The following is an 18,420-nucleotide window of genomic DNA, read 5'->3' as shown; positions in this document are numbered from 1 at the left end:
GAAGAAGAGGGAAGTCTGTCACGCTGCAGTCTATGGGCTGGCAAACAGTAGGACATGATTTAGCAACTGAACAACAATGCTTAATGAGATAGGTCAGACAGAGAAACTGTATCACTTATATGTGGACTCTAAAAAATACAACACACTAGTGAATGTTAAAAAAAAAGAAACTGACTCACAGATACAGAGAACTAGTGGTTAACAGTGGAGAAAGGAGAGAGACGGGGGAAGGGCATGATAGGAGTAGGGGATTAAGAGATATAAACTACTCTGTATAAAAGAAACAAGCTACAAGGATATACTGTATAACACAGGAAATAAGTCACTATAATAACTATAAATGGAGTATAACCTTTAAAAATTATGATTCACTGTGTGTGGTACACCTGAAACTTATATAATACTGTACTTCAACTATACCTCAACAACAGATAAATAAAAAAGAAATGCCTTTTCCTTATTCACAGAACAAAAATATATAGGTTCCTCTCCCTGTTCATACACAAATATGGCGTATCAAGGAATCGTATGTCAATGAACAAAGCTGATGCTAAGGACTCACCATATTATCTGCTGTGCTGGGCATCATGCCAGGTGCTGGGAGTGAAAGAATAAAACCCAGACCTTGTCCACAAAGAACTTACAGTTGGCTAGGGAGATAGCCCGATACCTTCGAGCTGTTTTCCCAGGAGTGATAAGGGGTTTGCACAGTCATCCACTTTCTCTTACCCAGGTGGCTGGTTAGAAAGGCAGCTGTGGTCAAAAACTGTTCCCCAAGAGAAGCTCTACCCTGTGTGTGTCACAGTGTTAAATATAGAGTCTGTGTCAAGTGGTGAAGCAATATCTATTTTAAATAGAGTGATTTTTTTAATTTATTATTTCGACTGCACTGGATCTTTGTCATGGTTCACAGGCTTAGTTGTGGCGTGTGGGATCTTTGTTCTCCAACTAGGGGTCAAGCCCAGGCCCCCTACATTGGGAGCATGGAATCTTATCCACCAGACCACCAAAGAAGTCCCAGAGTTCACGTTTTATGTTGAATGCTTATGTCACTTAAACATTCTTCAGTTCACTCCACGATGCCTTTAACCATTGGAATAACCACAGACGATTCATCAGGTAAACTGTAGGAGGGGGCAGCCAGGCACAACATAATGTCCTCAGAAAAGAAACTTCCAGGGCCATCTTCCCACAAAACGCTATTTGCTTTTTCTAAAACACCTTTCTAAATTTCATTTTTTTTTTTAAAAAAAGGGTATCTCCCCTAGAGATGTTTAAAAAACTGTAATTTTGCTTCTGAGGTATTTGCAAGCCTTGCCTCTTTGGTTTTGTGACATCATAAGCATCCTAAATAAGATAACATACTGCAGCTCACAGGGAGACTCTGCATCTCTGCAGGACAAGTGTAATCTGAAAAGCTTTGAGGCACACACATCAGATTTTAACACTAAAACTTGTTGTAACAAGAGTTTTTCCTACACTTAAAAAATCCACAGTGACACAAAGTCAATTAAATTTTATTACAACCAAGAATATAAAATAAATGCAATGTAATTCATTTCTAACAGTCATTTCAAGAAGGATGTCAGGAAAACTCAAAAGCGAGAAACACTTGGCTCCAAAGCTGCAAGCTTGTCCTGCACCCGGGGAGCAGGCCCCGCTGGGGGCAGCCGGCTTTCAATGCACACCTCACAGGGCGTGGCAAAGCATACACAGTCATGTCTAAAGTCGTACAAACAGGGATGCGTGCAGAAAAATGGCTGAAAAGAGACAAGAACAGGTACACTTCACATAGAGGAATTATGGGAAATACAAACTAGGCAGTTTAGAAAGGATATACTACATAACATATATAAAAAGTACTTTAAATTGTTGTTAAAAAGGACATCTTCAGTCCAGATTTTGTGTAATACTTTTAGTGTCTACACAGACAAATTTTTAAAAAAATTAAATAGTATTAATTTACTAAATATTTAGGAGATAACAGTGCATTAAGGATTTTTTTTCATATAATACATACATATCACTCCTTCGCAGTGATAGCATAGAAGAGTAAGTATGGCCTTAGGTACAACACATTTTTAAAAAACCCTAAAACAATGAACTTTGCCTTATGATATTTGTGACTATTCTTGAAGATTAAGGAAACCTAAACAGCTATGTTTTATATAAAATATTATTTATACTTGAGTCCTTCAAGCTTCCTTTAGTCTGCCATTTCACTGCCTTTCTCCATTCCCCAGAAAGATACCATTACAGAGGTTAGCATTTGTAATTCTCGTAGACTGTTCCTTCATTGACAGTTTGTCACACACAAGCATTCCAAGCAGATTAAGCTGCAAGTCTTATTGTCCAACTATTTCTCTTCAGCAGAGACAAGAGCATCATTATAGAGGCATACAACTAGCAGTTGCTTCTTCAGGAATGAGGCAGTGAACACGTAAGTAAATGTCATCCCTTTCCATTCTTAAATGTAAATTGTGTTTACAAGAGCAAAAGAGTAGTGCAGAAGGCCAAAATTCTAAGTACTAAAGTTTTAAAACCACACAGATATAAAAATATACATGTCCTTGGCTTTTGTATGTTCCTGCATGATCTGCTTCATCTTAAGGATTGTTTCAGCCTCATAGTGTCCGTCCTGCCGCCAGGCTGCCTTACCTGTGAGCTCAGCTGTCCTGAAACTCGAGAATACTTTTTCCTAAATACACACCTTAACAAAAAGCTAACTCAAAAACTGATTTGTAATATGAAATGCAGAAAACCTTTGCTTTGATTCCTCCCCTCCTTTCAGTAACTTCCCCTGGTTTGGATGTTCACCCTGCGTTCTCAGGGGACACTGATCGTAATAAATTTTTGAAGAGGAATGTGGTTATTTGGGGAACACCAAAGTAAATTTTAACCTCAAAAATCTTCACAGGTTTCCTTCAAGGGCCCACAGTTTTAGGGCCCATGCCTATGTTAAAGGCTTTGTTCTCCTTTACAAGGAAAAGGAAATTGTGAACCAAAATTATTTCAAAGGGTAATGGGCACCAGTGGGCATCACCAACTCTGAGGCAAGACCACAGGAGGAAAGCGCCAGTACCGGTGCAGTGACCAGAAAGAGTCACGTGTGTAATGGGCATGTCTGGCTAGACCCTGTGTGAAGAACACTGGGAACAACTGATAAAGTCCCCACCAGTTTCTGTATCAGTTCTGCCACTAAAATTCACTACATGCAAAGAAAGCAGGGTAGTCCTGTGATCACATAAGCACGTATCACAATGACTTATATCAAAGTGTATTAAAGGGCATGATATTTTGATTCATGTGCATATTTGGGTTTGTCTTTTATTAAATGTATGCCCCGCTCAAGGGTAGGAACAGAGCTTATCTTTTCACTGTAATTTCCTACAAACTCAACTTAGTTGAGTATGTTCTGCCTACAAGGGCCACCCAATTGTTGTTGAAAGGCTGCTGTAAACATTTCAAATATATATTAATGCCTGTGGTGATACTTAATTGTTGGCTTTCTTGAAGGTAGATAAACAAAGAAACCTCTCTATGATACTTGTTTATTATAGGGCAAAATTTGGGATAACTCTCTTCAAGAGGGTTTAGAAGTAGACGAAGAGACCTCATGTTCTAAGATGGTTTCATTTATAAGCCTGTCATCCCAGGAACGCTTCCTGTCATGGACTCAGTCATGAGCTCTTCAAGGACAGGAAGTATGTCTTGCCCTTCCTATCTCCCCCAGCATGATGCTGGGCACAGGGGGAGGGTACTGTGAGGATCTGATGCCACTGAGGCTTCAGGGCCCAGGACAGAACTTCACACAGGTAGCTACATTATGCAGAGGGCTACTAATTTCTCATTTTTAACAGCGGAAGCAGTAAATCACCATGGAGACAATCAAATTCCTTCCAGTGGAGCATGTCAACTGTTTCATCTTCAGTGTTCATCAGCATCCCTACACAGTCTTTGTTATTAATAAGCATTATTATGCTGAGATCAGGAAGGTCCTTGCTGGCTACAGTATCACATCAATAGTGCAAAATGTATACTGGCTTCTGTCTAAAATCTTATTTTACTTGTGTATGGACCCAGAGTAGATAACCAGGTAGATAAGTTCACAAGGAAGAGTAAAAAAATGCATATAACTTGCATATAACAACGATCAGCTATTTCTTCTAGCTCAAGAAAACATTAAAACAAGGCTGGTGCTGCTAGTAGCATTTAGAAGAACACAAATTTCTTGCCCCTTACATTACGATGGAAGCTCAAGTCTTTACATTTCTGTGGGACTCTGGGGAGCTTCCTTATGCTGGCTAAGAAAGAACTCACTGGCTAAGAGCAAACTCAGCCTCTAATTCATAGATCATAGAAATGTAAATATGTACTTAGATAATATAGTCGTATACTATCTGCCCATAGTTTAGGCACAATTGTTAAGTTTTCTCCTAGGGGCAAAAGCAAGCATTCAGTGCAATGAAAAGATTCTTGATAGAATTAAGTTTCAGTAATAACAGCAAAATTATGCATACATCATACATACTTGAAACATGAACAAAACCTAAACTTTTAACATGCTTTAAAAATAGTCACTCTATGTCTAACACAAATACGAATGGAGAACACTGCTTTTTGTTTTAAAAGCAGATTAATTTGCAGGCTTCTATTTGAGTACCCTTGATTATGTAAGAAAGTTACTCAAGCTGACCCAGATGTGAAGAAACCAACAGTTCTTTAGAGAAGCCAACTATATGTACAATACACAAGAAAAGCTTTTCCTTCAAAGGGAAGCAATACATCCTTTGATCAGCATTACTCTTAAAGAAATCCAAGTGCAGTTAATACTCTCTTCAGTTTTCTGGTGTGGGTCACCAGAGGACTGTATTTCATCAAAGCTCTTGAAACCCTTTTTAAAGTAGACTTAAGCTACATGAAGTTTAAAATTATCATTCTTAATTACTGAATACTATTCAGAATAAGATGATTCTGGGAACTAAGTTCCATATGAAGGATTATATAAAAATTACCACATGTTTTAGTTCTTCATAGCATAAAGCATAGTAACTGCAAAGATCTAGGCTGTTTTTGGTTGCAGGTTCCCACTGTCCCACCACTTGTCTTTTTACTAGACCTTCCCTGAAACTAGATAAATAAAAATGTAATAGTAAGGTACTTTGGGACAGTAACAGTTCCTGTTTAAGATTTCCATGAACAAAAGAGTTAGATTCTGTGAAAACCACGTAGTGCTTTAAAAGGTGCATATTTACCTGTGTTGCTAGGTCAGTTCATGAAGTATAAAACTATACACCACTGGAGTCTTGTTTCCAAAACATTAAAATCCTAATAAAAGAGCTTTGAAAAGATAAATCATAGCGATTGCTACAGCATGAGAAAGGTGCACCAGGAAATCCTTCCCAAAGATGCTGAAGGTTACAGAAGTTAAGTGCTGGGATTAGATCAGACGCTTTATCAGAGAAGTCACAATGGAACACATGCAGGGAAAGGCTGTTGGGGAAACTTCACAAAAATCTTCTTTAAGTCACTAAAGAAGAGACATCAGTCAGTCTTGCAAAACGCTCTGTAAATAGTTCTCCTCCTAAGTGGCTGGCAGCATCAGAGCTTGCATTTTTGGTTCTCTTCAATGCAGACATCATATTGCTGGAGTCTGTGCTCTGGGCTGCGGCCGGTCAGTAGCGGTGGGCCTGGTGAGATGGGTGGTACTGTGCGCTCTGCTGAGACGAGGAGGAGTAGCCTAGTGTGCTCTGGGACTGAGAGGATCCCTGGACGCTGCTTTGGTAATTCAGGCGCGAGCTGGAGTGCTAGGAGAGGAAACAGGAAAAGGGGATGACCTATGGGGTACGAGAGCAGCTCAAGATGTTCATCGCAATAGGACACAGAGGGCTGTGGGTTCTGACCCATGGTAGCTGACAGCTAATTCCATGTGTCAGTATGTTTTGCTGATTTCACCTCATAGCCTGCTACCACTGTTCTGGCGTGCACAAAAGCTGGCTGGATGTCTTTGGAAGATAAGCTACACGGGCAATGAGAGGTAGAGGGGAAATTGATGCTGACTAATTCTGGTTAGAGATTCTTTGCATAACTGAGATTTGCAAACAAGAAGAATCAATTTGGCATTTTGATCCGGTGGTGTTCATAATGTATACTGATGTGCTGTTAATTTTCTCATTATAAATAACAAAGCTGTGACTAAGAAATCGTTTTTAGAAAAGAGTTTCCTCAGGTAGAGGCTAGAGTAGCCTCAGGTAGAGGCTAGAGTAGCCTCAGCAGCACCACCTACCTGACAAAGCAAGACAAGGTAGCAGCAAATAGGTGCTTTTTTAAAAATCAACTTCAGATAACATTTAGAATTTAAAAAAAAAAAAAAAAATTGTATGTGAAAATTTCCTCGAGAAGGCTACGACAAATGTATTTCAATTAAGTGTATTTTTATTACCTTAAATGAAACATTCATCTTCATGGTATCAAGGGCAAATATGAAAAAATACGTAAAAGAAAAATTCATCTATAGAAATAGAATATAGTGGTTGGTTAACTATAAGCAGTGCTTGGTTAACTGCAGCTGTGTCTTTGGCTCTGCCCAGAAGACTGGTTCTTCCTGTGAGCAAAGCATGACAAGATCCTATGTAATAAAGCTATTGTGAAAGTGTTAGTCGCTCAGTCGTATCTGACTCTTTGCGACCCCACGGACTGTAGCCCACCAGGCTCCTCTGCCTGTAGGATTTCCCAAGCAAGAATACTGGAGTGGGTCGCCATGCCCTCTTCCAGGAGATCTTCCCAACCAAGGGATCAAACCCAGGTCTCCTGCATTGCAGGCAGATTCTTTACCGTCTGAACCACCAGGGAAGCCCAATAAAGCTATTACTTGGGAGTTTAAAATGTAAATGACCTTGAGGTGGCATTGGCGGGTTTAATGAAGGACAAATCAGCAAGGCTGCCCCACTCAGTGCACGAGAGGCAGCCAAACTGGACTTGCAACATCTGGTCCAAGAAAACAGGGCAATAAGATAGTTTTGGTTAAAAATAATGCCACTTAATTCCTTCCTTTGTTACACAACTCTTAGTCGTATTATTGTAAGAAGCCTTGACAAATCTTAACAACATTTATTGTAAGTTTATTATGGAAAAAAAAAAATGTTCTTTCCATTCACAAGGCCTACAGTTGTTAGGCTGCCTGTGACTGCTTTTACTTTAGCAGATTAGACTCTGCACAATAGCTCCTCCATACTGGATAAAGAACAAATGTGGGAGAAGGAAATGGCAACCCACTCCAGTATTCTTGCCTAGAGAATCCCGTGGATAGAGGAGCCTGGTGGGTTGCTGTCCATAGCGTCGGAAAGAGTCAGACACAAATGAAGTGACTTAGCATGTATGCATGCATTGGAGAAGGAAATGGCAACCCACTCCAGTATTCTTGCCTAGAGAATCCCGTGGACAGAGGAGCCTGGTGGGTTGCTGTCCATAGCGTCGGAAAGAGTCGGACACGAATGAAGTGACTTAGCATGTATGCATGCATTGGAGAAGGAAATGGCAACCCACTCCAGTATTCTTGCCTGGAGAATCCCAGGGACAGAGGAGCCTGGTGGGCTGCCATCTGTGGGGTTGCACAGAGTCAGACATGACTGAAGCGACTTAGCAGCAGCAGCAGCAGCAGTGCTGATACTATGAGAGCTGCAAAGAGGTCTCTCACCCTCACCCTTCATGCTAATCTTTCCAACTAAATAGCTGAGAAAGCTATCCATGTCACAGATATGCTGGTTTATTTTTAAGTAGACAGCTCAGTATGGACAAAGAAAAACATTTGAAGAACTCCTAGATTTGAAAGGAGTAAATACAGTTAAGTAATCTGTCCATGACTGACTATAATCAGTCTAATATAACATAATCAGAGACACCAAGATGCACTAGTACATGATAAAGGTTTGTTGCTCATATAATACAATAGGAATAAACTAATGTTAGGGGAAAGCTGACTTTATAGTAAAATTCAAATACGTTCGTGCTGCTACTGCTACTGCTGCTGCTGCTAAGTCGCTTCAGTCGTGTCCGACTCTGTGCGACCCCATAGACGGCAGCCCACCAGGCTCCCCCGTCCCTGGGACTCTGCAGGCAAGAACACTGGAGTGGGTTGCCATTTCCTTCTCCAATGCATGAAAGTGAAAAGTCAAAGTGAAGTCGCTCAGTCTTGTCCGACTCTTAGCGACCCCATGGACTGCAGCCCACCAGGGTCCTCTGTCCCTGGGATCTTCCAGGCAAGAGTACTGGAGTGGGGTGCCATTGCCTTCTCCATACGTTCATCACTACTACCCAAATAGCAAGCTGCTTTGCAGACCAAACTGATGCCTTGATTAGTTTAATTGGAACCAGTGGAAGTGCTTTTATATACTCTGCTGCTTACAGGGAATCTTCCAAGAGAAGTTTTCAAAGTAGTTGTGTTGAGATATTCAAAATGTAAAGCCAGTTTAAACAGCTATTTATTATGTCTTTCTTGTTAGCGTTTCTCTGGTTTCCAGTTCCTAATCAGTGAGTTTATGTCTTCGTTGCCTGTGGTTTTGTTTTCTATTATCTCTCTCCTACATGCTCCTTCTCCACCAGTTCCCTGAGGGACTGTGGTTCTAAACCTTTTTTTAAAGTTTTTTGTTTCCCTTCTTAGATCTTAAGTTTGTTACTACCTTGAAAACTTTTTTTTTCCCCCAAGATTCCCTACGGTTTTCACCTGTATTTTTACCTGTCTCTCCAAACATCAATCCTTAGGGTTTCTTCCTTTAATTTCTTGAATGGTAATACAATTGTAGTTTTCGTTTGAATCTCAACAAATGTATTTTCTTGTCTCAAAATTATTTCTTGTGAGATTTAACAGTTATTCCTGACAAGTCTTGGTCCCTCTCTCTTCTGTCATGTGGCTATGTACTGATTATTTCCTCCCAGTGATGGCAAATCCTTCTGAAGTGTACTGCTTGCTTTGTTCACTGTAAGGCACCATTCCTCTCCCTTTCAACTGCTTATCTAGGGGTCTTTTTCTGACCCAAACCCGACAGACAGATGGAAGGGTAAAATGAGAAATGTTGAGGAGGAGCTGCCTACCTCACCTTCCCTCCTCAGGGTTGTAAGATAAACAAAAAACAAAATATCTTGCAATTACATGAAATGACAAAAATCTTCATTTTCATATAATGCCCTAGAAAGATTAGAACTGTAAAATCAAACTTTAGAGTTAAGTACTGCTTATTTCTAAAAGGATCTATTTTAAGTATTGTTGTTCTCTAGTCACTCAGTCGTGTCTGACTCTTGGTGACCCCCATGGACTGCAGCCCACCAGACTCCTCTGTTCATGGGATTTTCCCAGCAAGAATACTGGAGTAGGCTGTCATTTCCTTCTCTAGGAGAATCTTCATGACCCAAGGATGGTACCTGCATCTCTTGCTTGGCAAGCGGATTCTTTACCACTGAGCTACCTGGAAAGCCCATATGTATACTTAACATTTCATAAAATGTATTGCTAAAAAAAGAGACGACAGACTCAAAATGGAGTCATTTGTGTTAAGCCCATGTAACCAAACTGAGACTTAATACCTAACCTAATTGCAGTTTCAGCCCCTCCCAGGAATGTACTCTTCCCCAGTCGGTCTGCAATCTCTGCTCAGCACTTGAGAAGTAATCTACCTGGTAGACTCCTGTGGTCCCCAGAGGAAGGTGCCCTGGCCTGACATGATCAGCTCTCTGCTAAAGTAACATCCGGTCCCACCTCCTTCTACCTATAGAAGTCCAGAAGTCTTTCATCTTGTACAGCTCTTCAGAGCCTTTTTCTATATGCTATATGAGCTGCTACCTGATACATGAATCACTGAATGCAGCCAATGAACCTTTAAAATTTGCTCAGTTGCATTCTGTTTTCTGACGGTATGTCAACATGAAAAAGTACAGCATTGAGGGGAGTACCTGATAATCTGAGGGCATAACAGGCCCGCCCGAGTTTGTGCCTGAAGGCCCCAGCCGCGGTTTCTTGTTGGGAGGCACCTGGTTAAGGCCGGAGTCCTGGCTATGCTGCAGCCCTGCTCCGGCCGGACCGGCCCCTGCACCTCCCGCAGTCCCGTTGGTCTGGGTGCTGTTCTGCTGCTGTGGGGGTGCCTGCGGGGGGGCAGCCGCCTGCTGTGGAGGGGCTGTGGGCTGCTGATGTTGGTTCTGCTGCTGTTGCTGGTTCTTATGAAAAGAGAAAAAAATGGCAAGCTTGGTATGGAACGAAATCACGCCTGTCATTGTAGGATATGCATATGAGACTGTCAGCCAACCTGGGGAGAAACCTATGTGGGACACCAAAGTGACTGGCATGCCTGGAGAATGGAGCAGCCAGGGACTACAGCACCCCCACAGGTGAGTACAGAGCCCCAAAGAGGACTCGTTCTCTGAAGTTCATTTAGATTGCACAGTAATCCTTCCTGTCAGGGACAGACATCCCACTGAAGACGCAGGCCCAGAGGAAAGAGCAACTCCTTAAAACAGCTCCAACAGTCTTTTCAGTCAATTTGGAAAAAGAAGGGCTGTGTGGGGAGGAGTCAGTACAATCAAAGCAAAGCACAGAGAGATGCTTTAAAAGCAGCCTGCATAAAATGATGGCAATGACACTGAACAAACAAAAGCAAGAATCAAGAATCGGGGAATAAAATAGACTGTAAAACAAATCAGGAAGTTCATTTATCTGTGAATGCATATTTCAAACTGCAGAGTACAATAAAGTAAATACACAATTAAATAAAATGCAGTTAAATATATAGGAATGACTACATTTATCCTTCCCTAAGTGCAGTTTATACCTTGTCACCTTTTTCTTCAGGTTCATCTTCATTAAGGAATTCTCGTTTGGGGTATGGAATCTGGCAGCCAGCAAACACACTACAAATCATTGAAGGAAAAAAAAAAAAATACAAGTCATGACCTAAAATCTATAATATGATTGACCTTGTGCATTTAAAATTCCACTTTTTTTTTTTCTTATTTCCTATTCTTCATCTGTGGCTGGTATGCCTCTCAACACAATTTAAGCAATAAGAAAAGAACAATTTGTCATCTAAGTTTTACACTGGTAAAACTGCCACTTTTAATAACAAATCTTAAAACTGCGTTTAGCTAGTTGACGTATGTAATGCAGAAATTTCTCCATACACACTTCATCAGCACTTAAAAGAGCTGACTGTGTATTTGCTTCAACAATGAAAGTAATTTTTTTCTCAAGAAAAGCTGTACCTCTAATATCAGTAAGTCCAAGCACAATCTATATCTGTGGGTATAATAAGGATGGGGAAATGGAGGGGTATAATAATGCAGCAGAGACACAGAATTTTAAAAGCTCAGTTCCCTATTGGTTTGGTGTAAACTGTTCTGGCTGACCGATCTATAATAAAAGTCCCATCTGTTCTCAGCTTTAGTTTTTGTCTGTAAAACTGATTAATGACCATTCCGTAAACTTGTTTTCATTCACACCTCTTTACAGCTTTGCCTGTTTCAAAATACAGGACCTCTCGACTAGTTTTTCCCTGAGGTGGTATTAACCAAGGAAATAAAAGGCTCGAGTAACAAGTGCTTCCCTTGCCTTTAGCTGCCACCGCACACCCTCAACCTGGAGCAAAGTGCACAGAAAAGGAAGGACACATACTCTAATGTCGGCAAGGGGTCCTCCTGAAAATAGGGATCCTGCAGAGCCTGCTCGGAGGTAATCCTCTTCGTTGGATCCATCGTGAGGAGCTTCTGAAGCTAGAGCAACACATAAGAAATTGACAGCACATGAGTTTGCTTCCAGGTCAATGTTCTGACGGTGTTAATGTCTAACAGAATTAACATCAAGTGCTAGCTTATTCATACACCACACACATTTATGTGAAACTGACAGAAATGATTAGCAGTAAAGCTGTTTTAGAATTTTTTTTTCCCTTACTGGTAAACCACTGGAAACAAGGCTAAAAGTCAAGGGTGATGTCTCAAAGGAAAAAGATTTAATTTTGCCCCAACATCCACCAGTTTCTTTTTTTCCTGAAGAGGAGAAAGAGCTGGGACAATTTCACGGTAAGTGGGGTGGGGTGAGAGCTATGCTAAGGATCACCTTCCCACTCTGGAGAGATGCACCTACCAAAAGGAATACTTTGCTGTCAGGCTTGACCTTGTGTTTCTCCATGTACTTTATGAGGCTGCTGTTGGCGTACCTGCAAAGACATGACATCCACACACTATTGAGGACATTCACACAATTGACATCTTTTAATGGAAGGTTCCAAGGTTGGTTTTCCTATGAGGTATGTATTCATTTAAGCCATTGTTTTTGGGTTTTTTTCCTGATTAAAAAGGAACACAAAAACCAAATGTTGGTAAATGTGTAAAAAAAGAAGTAAGAATTGTTACACACTGCATGTAGGAGTTTATACTGTTAGAATTACTTTGGAAAATAATAATGCATTAACCATTAGAGCTGAAAATGTGACTATCCTATGATCCAGCAATTCCTTCCTATGTACATATTCTATATCAGGATATCAACTGCTCAGGCTGAGGGGTGAGTAAATGGGTATTCATTTTATTATTCTAAATAGACTACATGTTTTCATCATGTATATTCTTTCCTACATATGAAATATTTCAAATTTAAAAGTTCAAGAAATAGGTAATATATGTTTATGGTAGAAAATTTAGAGAATATAAAAAAGTATAAAAGAAAAATTGAAAACACTCATAATCAAGCTATGAAGCAATTTAAAAAACTCTAGCATCAAGATTTGATAATTTTCCTTTGGCATTTTTTCTGTGCATACATATATATACACACAAAGAAGTATTTCTATTTTTATAAAATTGGAATCATAGTATACATAAGTTGTCCTTTTCTTACTTAATGTTGTTTTATAAGCATTTTCTCTTGCCAAACGCTCTTTAAGCTTATTATCTGTACTGGTTGAACATTTTCTACTGTTACTAATGACGCTTGTTTCACAACAGCTAGAAAGTACAGATCCTTGTAGGTAAATCTGGTACACATTCAGCGGGACAGGACTGCATGGCAGGTGAGAATCAGAGGCCCCTCCCAGACCCTGACTCAGTCATTTACCAGTTGTGTGATCTTGGGCAGTTAGTTAATCTCTATGAAAGCCTTGAGGTGCCTCATCTTAGCTATGTGTGGCTGCTTTGACGCTTTTTCAGGATAAAGTCTTAGAATTATTAGGTCAAAGGGTAAGTACATGCCAAAGCCATTTTTGTGTGTTCTAGAACTTGCTACATGAACCTGGCCCTCAGACCAGCAGCATGGGCAGCAGAAAGCCTGCACTAGGAATGCAGGTACTCAGGCCCTATTCCAGATTCTGAATCAGAATCTTTAACAAGGTCTCCAGGTGATCTGTGGATACCTTAATGTCTGAGAAGCATTCATTCTCCTCAATAGCTAATAAGTAAGGATGCCCATTTTATTATGCCCTTGCCAACACCAGGTATTTTTAAGAAAATCTTTGCCATGTATATTAACTTAAAATGGAGTCCGTCAACATAGCTTGGATCTTTATGTTGAATCAACTGATTTCTTGAGTTAACTCCCGATCCTAAAGTTGTTCCTATCATAATATAAAAGGTCTTGAAGTTGAAAAATCCTATTGCTTGATTCCCGTTGTGGTTTCTTATTTTTCCTAATATTACAAATAAGATAAATTGTCATTTTCTGTATTATCCTCTTCTAGATTTACTACAGTTTAGGAGCTGAACAATTTTCAAACTCTCTATATACATTATAAAGCATTTTATCAGCATGTTTATTCAAACATTCAATTTTTAAAGTCAACTTATTTCCTTTTAATTCTGTTCTCACCTTGCCTTCTAATGAGCTAACAAGAGCTGACACTTTGGAAAGATTACAGAAAAAATTCTATTGTTACCCTTCACAATTCACATCAAGAGTAATTTTTTTGGTTCTTTTTATCTGATATAATGAAAAGTTATTTGTTTATTTTTTAATGTCATTTGAAATAATATTATCTGGAATTTTTTATTATACTTTAGTGACTTGTATGTAAACTGCATTATATTTAGCTAATTAATAAATTCCTTTTTGTGTTATGTATTAGTAGGCAGCTTTTATGTGGATAAAATTGTTTGCTTAGAAAGTATGGGCTCTTATCTTTTTCTGTTAATTTTTAACTAAATGTCATTTATCTTTCTAAATTTCTCTCCTGTTATTTCTGGTTATTGTAAATACTATCATTTGTAAAACTCTTCCTTTGGCCTTTAAATACTAAGATAAAACGTTGTGTCTTAATTAATTTTCTCTTTTATATTACCAGCTTATCTTCAATTACTTGAACCACTTTCATTTAATACCCATTTGACAAGTAACTAATGAACATGCACCATATACCAGGCCCTGGAGATGCCTCTAACGGTGCCTACAATGGGCACGATCCATATTCTAGAGGGAAAGGCAGATAAGTGTTCAAAAGCCAACTGTTGAGCAAAGTGATGTGTGCTGAGAGAAGCAGCTCAGGATATGCCACAGGAGTGCAGAGGGGGAGCACCTGACTAGAAGGGCAAGGGGAGACTGCATAGGGATAGAAAGGATAAATAGGAGTTATCTGATGAAATGGGTGGGAGGATGGTATCAATATATCCTGAGGGAACAGCATGTGTAAAAACCCAGGGGTCCAAGAAAGCTCAGGGGTTTTGAGGATCTTAAAGAAATTTATGATGTGCAGCCCACAGAGTACAAAGTGGACAGAGGTTTAGGAGATAAATTTGGTGATGCCCAGGCTTTTGTAAGCCATATTTAAAAACTGAAAGCAACGTGAAGACTGACAAGCTCAGATGTGCTTTTGGCAATGACTGCAGAACAGGCAGTGAGTCAGAATGAAAACTGAAGGTAGAAATACCACTTATGAGGCTAGTGCAGGATCCCAGGTGAGAGAGAGGGTGGTAGTCTGGTCTATAATAGTGGCAGGGTAGATGGAGAGAAATACAGAGATCTGAAGGATATTGAAACAAAGAATTTACTAGATTTGCTAATCGTTTAGACACTAGGGGATAAAATGGAAGACAATGAGAGAGGAGAAGGATCAGGGACATCTTTAAGGTCTTTGGCTTGAACAATTAGGTAAATCATGGAGCCATTTCCTAAGATAAGGAATATAGTGGGAGGAAAAGTTTAGGAGGATGGATGATGAGCTCAGTTTGGGACATGTATTTTGAAGTATTTATGGGACACTCAATTTGGGATTCCAAAAAGCAGTTAGATACATGGGTCTGAAACTTGGAAAGGAAGTCAGAGTAGAATGTATAAATTGGGAGCCACCAGCATAACTGGTACGCTGTAGCCATCAAAATCACAGAGACTGTCTAGGGAAATGTCTAGGGTGAGAAGAGAGCCCAATTCAGACACCTGAGCAATGTCAGCACTCTCTTTAGGAGCTGCGTGGAGGCAAGGACCCCTACCTAGGACTGTGTGAAAGAGAGGCCCCAAATGATCAAGTGCCATTCGCTGCTGCTTTATCATGTCTGCTTCTATTCCTACAAGCCATTCCTGTCCTGAAATTGTTCTGTTACGTTTCCCAAACGAGACTCTCTTCCACCTTTTCCTCTAGGTGCACATATTTATAACAAACTCCTCTCATTTCCACTCAGCATAGACATTCCACCAGTTCGTTTTACTCAGATCCTAGCCATGTGTTCTTCCTCCTGCCACCCTTGCTGGTTGCCTAGCCCAGCATTTCAGACACAACTCATGACACAGATAAAGACAAAACTACCATTAAGGCCTTGAACTGAGCCCCTTTCCAAGCTAAACGGAAGAGACTTTTAAACTGTCTATTGACCCTTAAATTATTAAAAGTTTTTAAATAAATATATGCCTGAGCCTGGCATATACATTAACAGCATTTGAAATATCTTCTTTAAATCCATAAACATAATTAATATACTAACATCTAAGTTTCTGGTTTAAACAATAATCTATCTGGTTTTTAAAAGGATTAGTTTAAACATTCCCACTGGATGTTACTTGTATGTAATATGGTATTACTTACGTTGTTCTTCTAAAGTCTTTCTGAAGTGTTGGGTATTCTGGCATCTTTCTAATATCTTCCCAGTCTTTATCTTAGGCAAAATAAAATATTGAATGTTGTTATAGGAAATAATGTCACTTATCAAAAATCTAGTTATTTTAGCTTAAAAATATACATAAAAATACTTAAAATATCCTTTTCAAAAAGAATGTTTTTGAAATATGACTCAAGTATTATTTTGAAAAAAAAAAAAATTACCTGCAGGAAATCCCATGACACTAAATATTCGGTCTAGTTGATCATGATGAAAAGGATTGCTTGTTTTTATATCTTCCTGACGACAGTGAAAAATAGGTTCTGAAGTCAACAGTTCAGCAAATATGCAACCTATTGCCCATATATCTATGAAGGAAGAAAAACAACTTTTTGTACATATTTATTATATTTCTTTGGTTATAATTTCTTGGTATAATCACAACCTACATATAAAAATATTTTTCAAGGTAGGCAGATGGATGAAATAGGTAAAAGAGCTTAAGAGGTACAAACTTCCAAGGATGTTACAGGGATAAAATGTACACAAAGGGAATAAAGTCAATGGTATTGTAATAACTTTACAATGGTGACAGATGGTAACTGGACTTACAGTGATGATTATTTTGCAACATATAAAAATTATATATGTCATATATCTTAATATAAAACTGCATATTAAGTATAGCTTTTAAAAAGAAAAGAATCCCCCAAATAAATTTTAAAACTTTTCAGTGAATACAGTAAGTATATTAAGAAAACATATATGATATGAAATAGCTATATCATTGGGCTTCCCTGGTGGCTCAGACAGTAAAGAATCTGCCTGCAATGTGGGAGACCTGGGTGTGATCCCTGGGTTGGAAAGATCTCCTGGAGGAGGGCATGGCAACCCATTCCAGTATTCTTGCCTGCAGAATCCCCATGGATAGAGGAGCTTGAAGAGCTACAGTCCATGGGGTCGCAAAGAGTTGGACACGACTGAGCGACTGAACACAGCACAGCTATACCATCACATAACAGACTGAAAGTCAAATAAAAAACATTTACTTGTAAATTTCCTGATCAAGATAAACTTGGGGAACTCAATTTAGCAAGCAATAAGTTTTCTTTACCTTTAGGCAAAAGCCTTTCTAACCACTATTAATAATTTAATTGCTGAAGCATTCAACTGATAATCTAATACAAGGCATAACACTCAAGATGTGATAGAATAAAATAATATGATCAGGTATGGTGATATGTTTCTTTAAAGCAATCAAATACATAACGACTAGAATTTTTGAGTTGTCGGTCTAGATGGTACAGATTACACAAAATAATTTGGAAAAACTCAACTTTTGTCTGAAAGATACCACCTACAGTTTTTTCAAGAAGTGGTAAGATCTGCTGCTGCTGCTAAGTCGCTTCAGTCGTGTCTGACTCTGTACGACCTCACAGATGGCAGCCCACCAGGCTCCTCCATCCCTGGGATTCTCCAGGCAAGAATACTGGAGTGGGTTGCCATTTCCTTCTCCAATACGTGCATGCGTGCTAAGTCACTTCAGTCATGTCCGATTCTGTGTGACCCCATAGACGGCAGCCCACCAGGCTCCTCTGTCCACAGGATTCTCTAGGCAAGAATACTGGAGTGGGCTGCCATTTCTAGAAGCTGATAAATACAAGTATATACAAGTACTACATAACACCAGTAAAGAGAAGTAATCTGAACATACTCACTTAGATGCTGCCCCAACTCCACCATGCCAAGATACACTGAGGCATCTTTCAGAGTTTTATTAACTACTTCAAATAACCAGGTAAAGATGATTCTACTTGGATTTTACACATTGAAAAACTATAGTTTTAATCTAGATTCTAAGACTGTAACATTTATAATGCTTTGCCAAATGTACATGTGAATTAATTTTTGTGAGATGTATATTCATACTTTCCCACTTAATGCCACTTAGTAAGTATTTTTAAAATTAATAACACAGAGACTATGGGATAGCATAGAAAAGTACAGTGTTTAGAAGTCTTCTAAACATAGCAATCCCATTCTACTATTCTACATTCTACTATTACATATATAGTAATGTCTCATGTATCTGACTCCATTCAGGGATGGTCTCCTTCCACACAAGTTAGCCTTCCGGATAATGGGAATATATCCTTTCAATAACCATTTTTATTACGTTATTACCTGCCATCTTAAGAGGCTATAAAATATAACTTAATCATCCTCATTATGAAGATCCATCACTAAAGAGGAGAATAATAATACTGTTCAGTGTCTACTTTGTCATTTTTTTCTCTGCCATGTCATGTTGGCTGTCCCCTTGGCCCTGATATGGCAGCCTCTGACTGTCCCAAGTCTTCC

General features: G+C 39.3%; 1 protein-coding gene and 1 long non-coding RNA gene across 4 annotated transcripts in view; one reads left to right on the top strand and one right to left on the bottom strand.

Moving 5' to 3' along the window:
* Positions 1 to 1,501: 1,501 nt before the first annotated feature.
* Positions 1,502 to 18,420, bottom strand: part of CDK19 (cyclin dependent kinase 19) — a 169,768-nt gene continuing 152,849 nt past the window's right edge. Inside the window, exons 8-14 of one of the 2 annotated variants that reach the window (XM_005210778.5) lie at positions 16,284 to 16,427; positions 16,047 to 16,116; positions 12,128 to 12,200; positions 11,657 to 11,754; positions 10,818 to 10,896; positions 9,946 to 10,206; positions 1,502 to 5,807 (exon numbers count right to left, since the gene is read on the bottom strand). In XM_005210778.5, the coding sequence (XP_005210835.1) occupies positions 5,676 to 5,807; positions 9,946 to 10,206; positions 10,818 to 10,896; positions 11,657 to 11,754; positions 12,128 to 12,200; positions 16,047 to 16,116; positions 16,284 to 16,427 (857 nt within the window). In that variant the 3' untranslated portion in view covers positions 1,502 to 5,675. The remainder of the gene's footprint in view (positions 5,808 to 9,945; positions 10,207 to 10,817; positions 10,897 to 11,656; positions 11,755 to 12,127; positions 12,201 to 16,046; positions 16,117 to 16,283; positions 16,428 to 18,420) is intronic. The other variant, NM_001205707.1, reaches the window with a different exon arrangement.
* Positions 2,371 to 11,691, top strand: LOC132346098 (uncharacterized). Of its 2 annotated transcripts, none has more exons than XR_009495806.1 (3): positions 2,371 to 2,440; positions 10,269 to 10,377; positions 11,600 to 11,691. It is a non-coding gene; the product is annotated as an uncharacterized lncRNA (long non-coding RNA). The 2 variants fall into 2 exon arrangements; XR_009495805.1 differs by lacking the exon at positions 11,600 to 11,691 and adding an exon at positions 10,838 to 11,428.

This window comes from Bos taurus, chromosome 9, assembly GCF_002263795.3.
Source record: "Bos taurus isolate L1 Dominette 01449 registration number 42190680 breed Hereford chromosome 9, ARS-UCD2.0, whole genome shotgun sequence".
Taxonomy (NCBI): domain Eukaryota; kingdom Metazoa; phylum Chordata; class Mammalia; order Artiodactyla; family Bovidae; genus Bos; species Bos taurus.
This window is presented reverse-complemented; position numbering and strand designations above follow the sequence as displayed.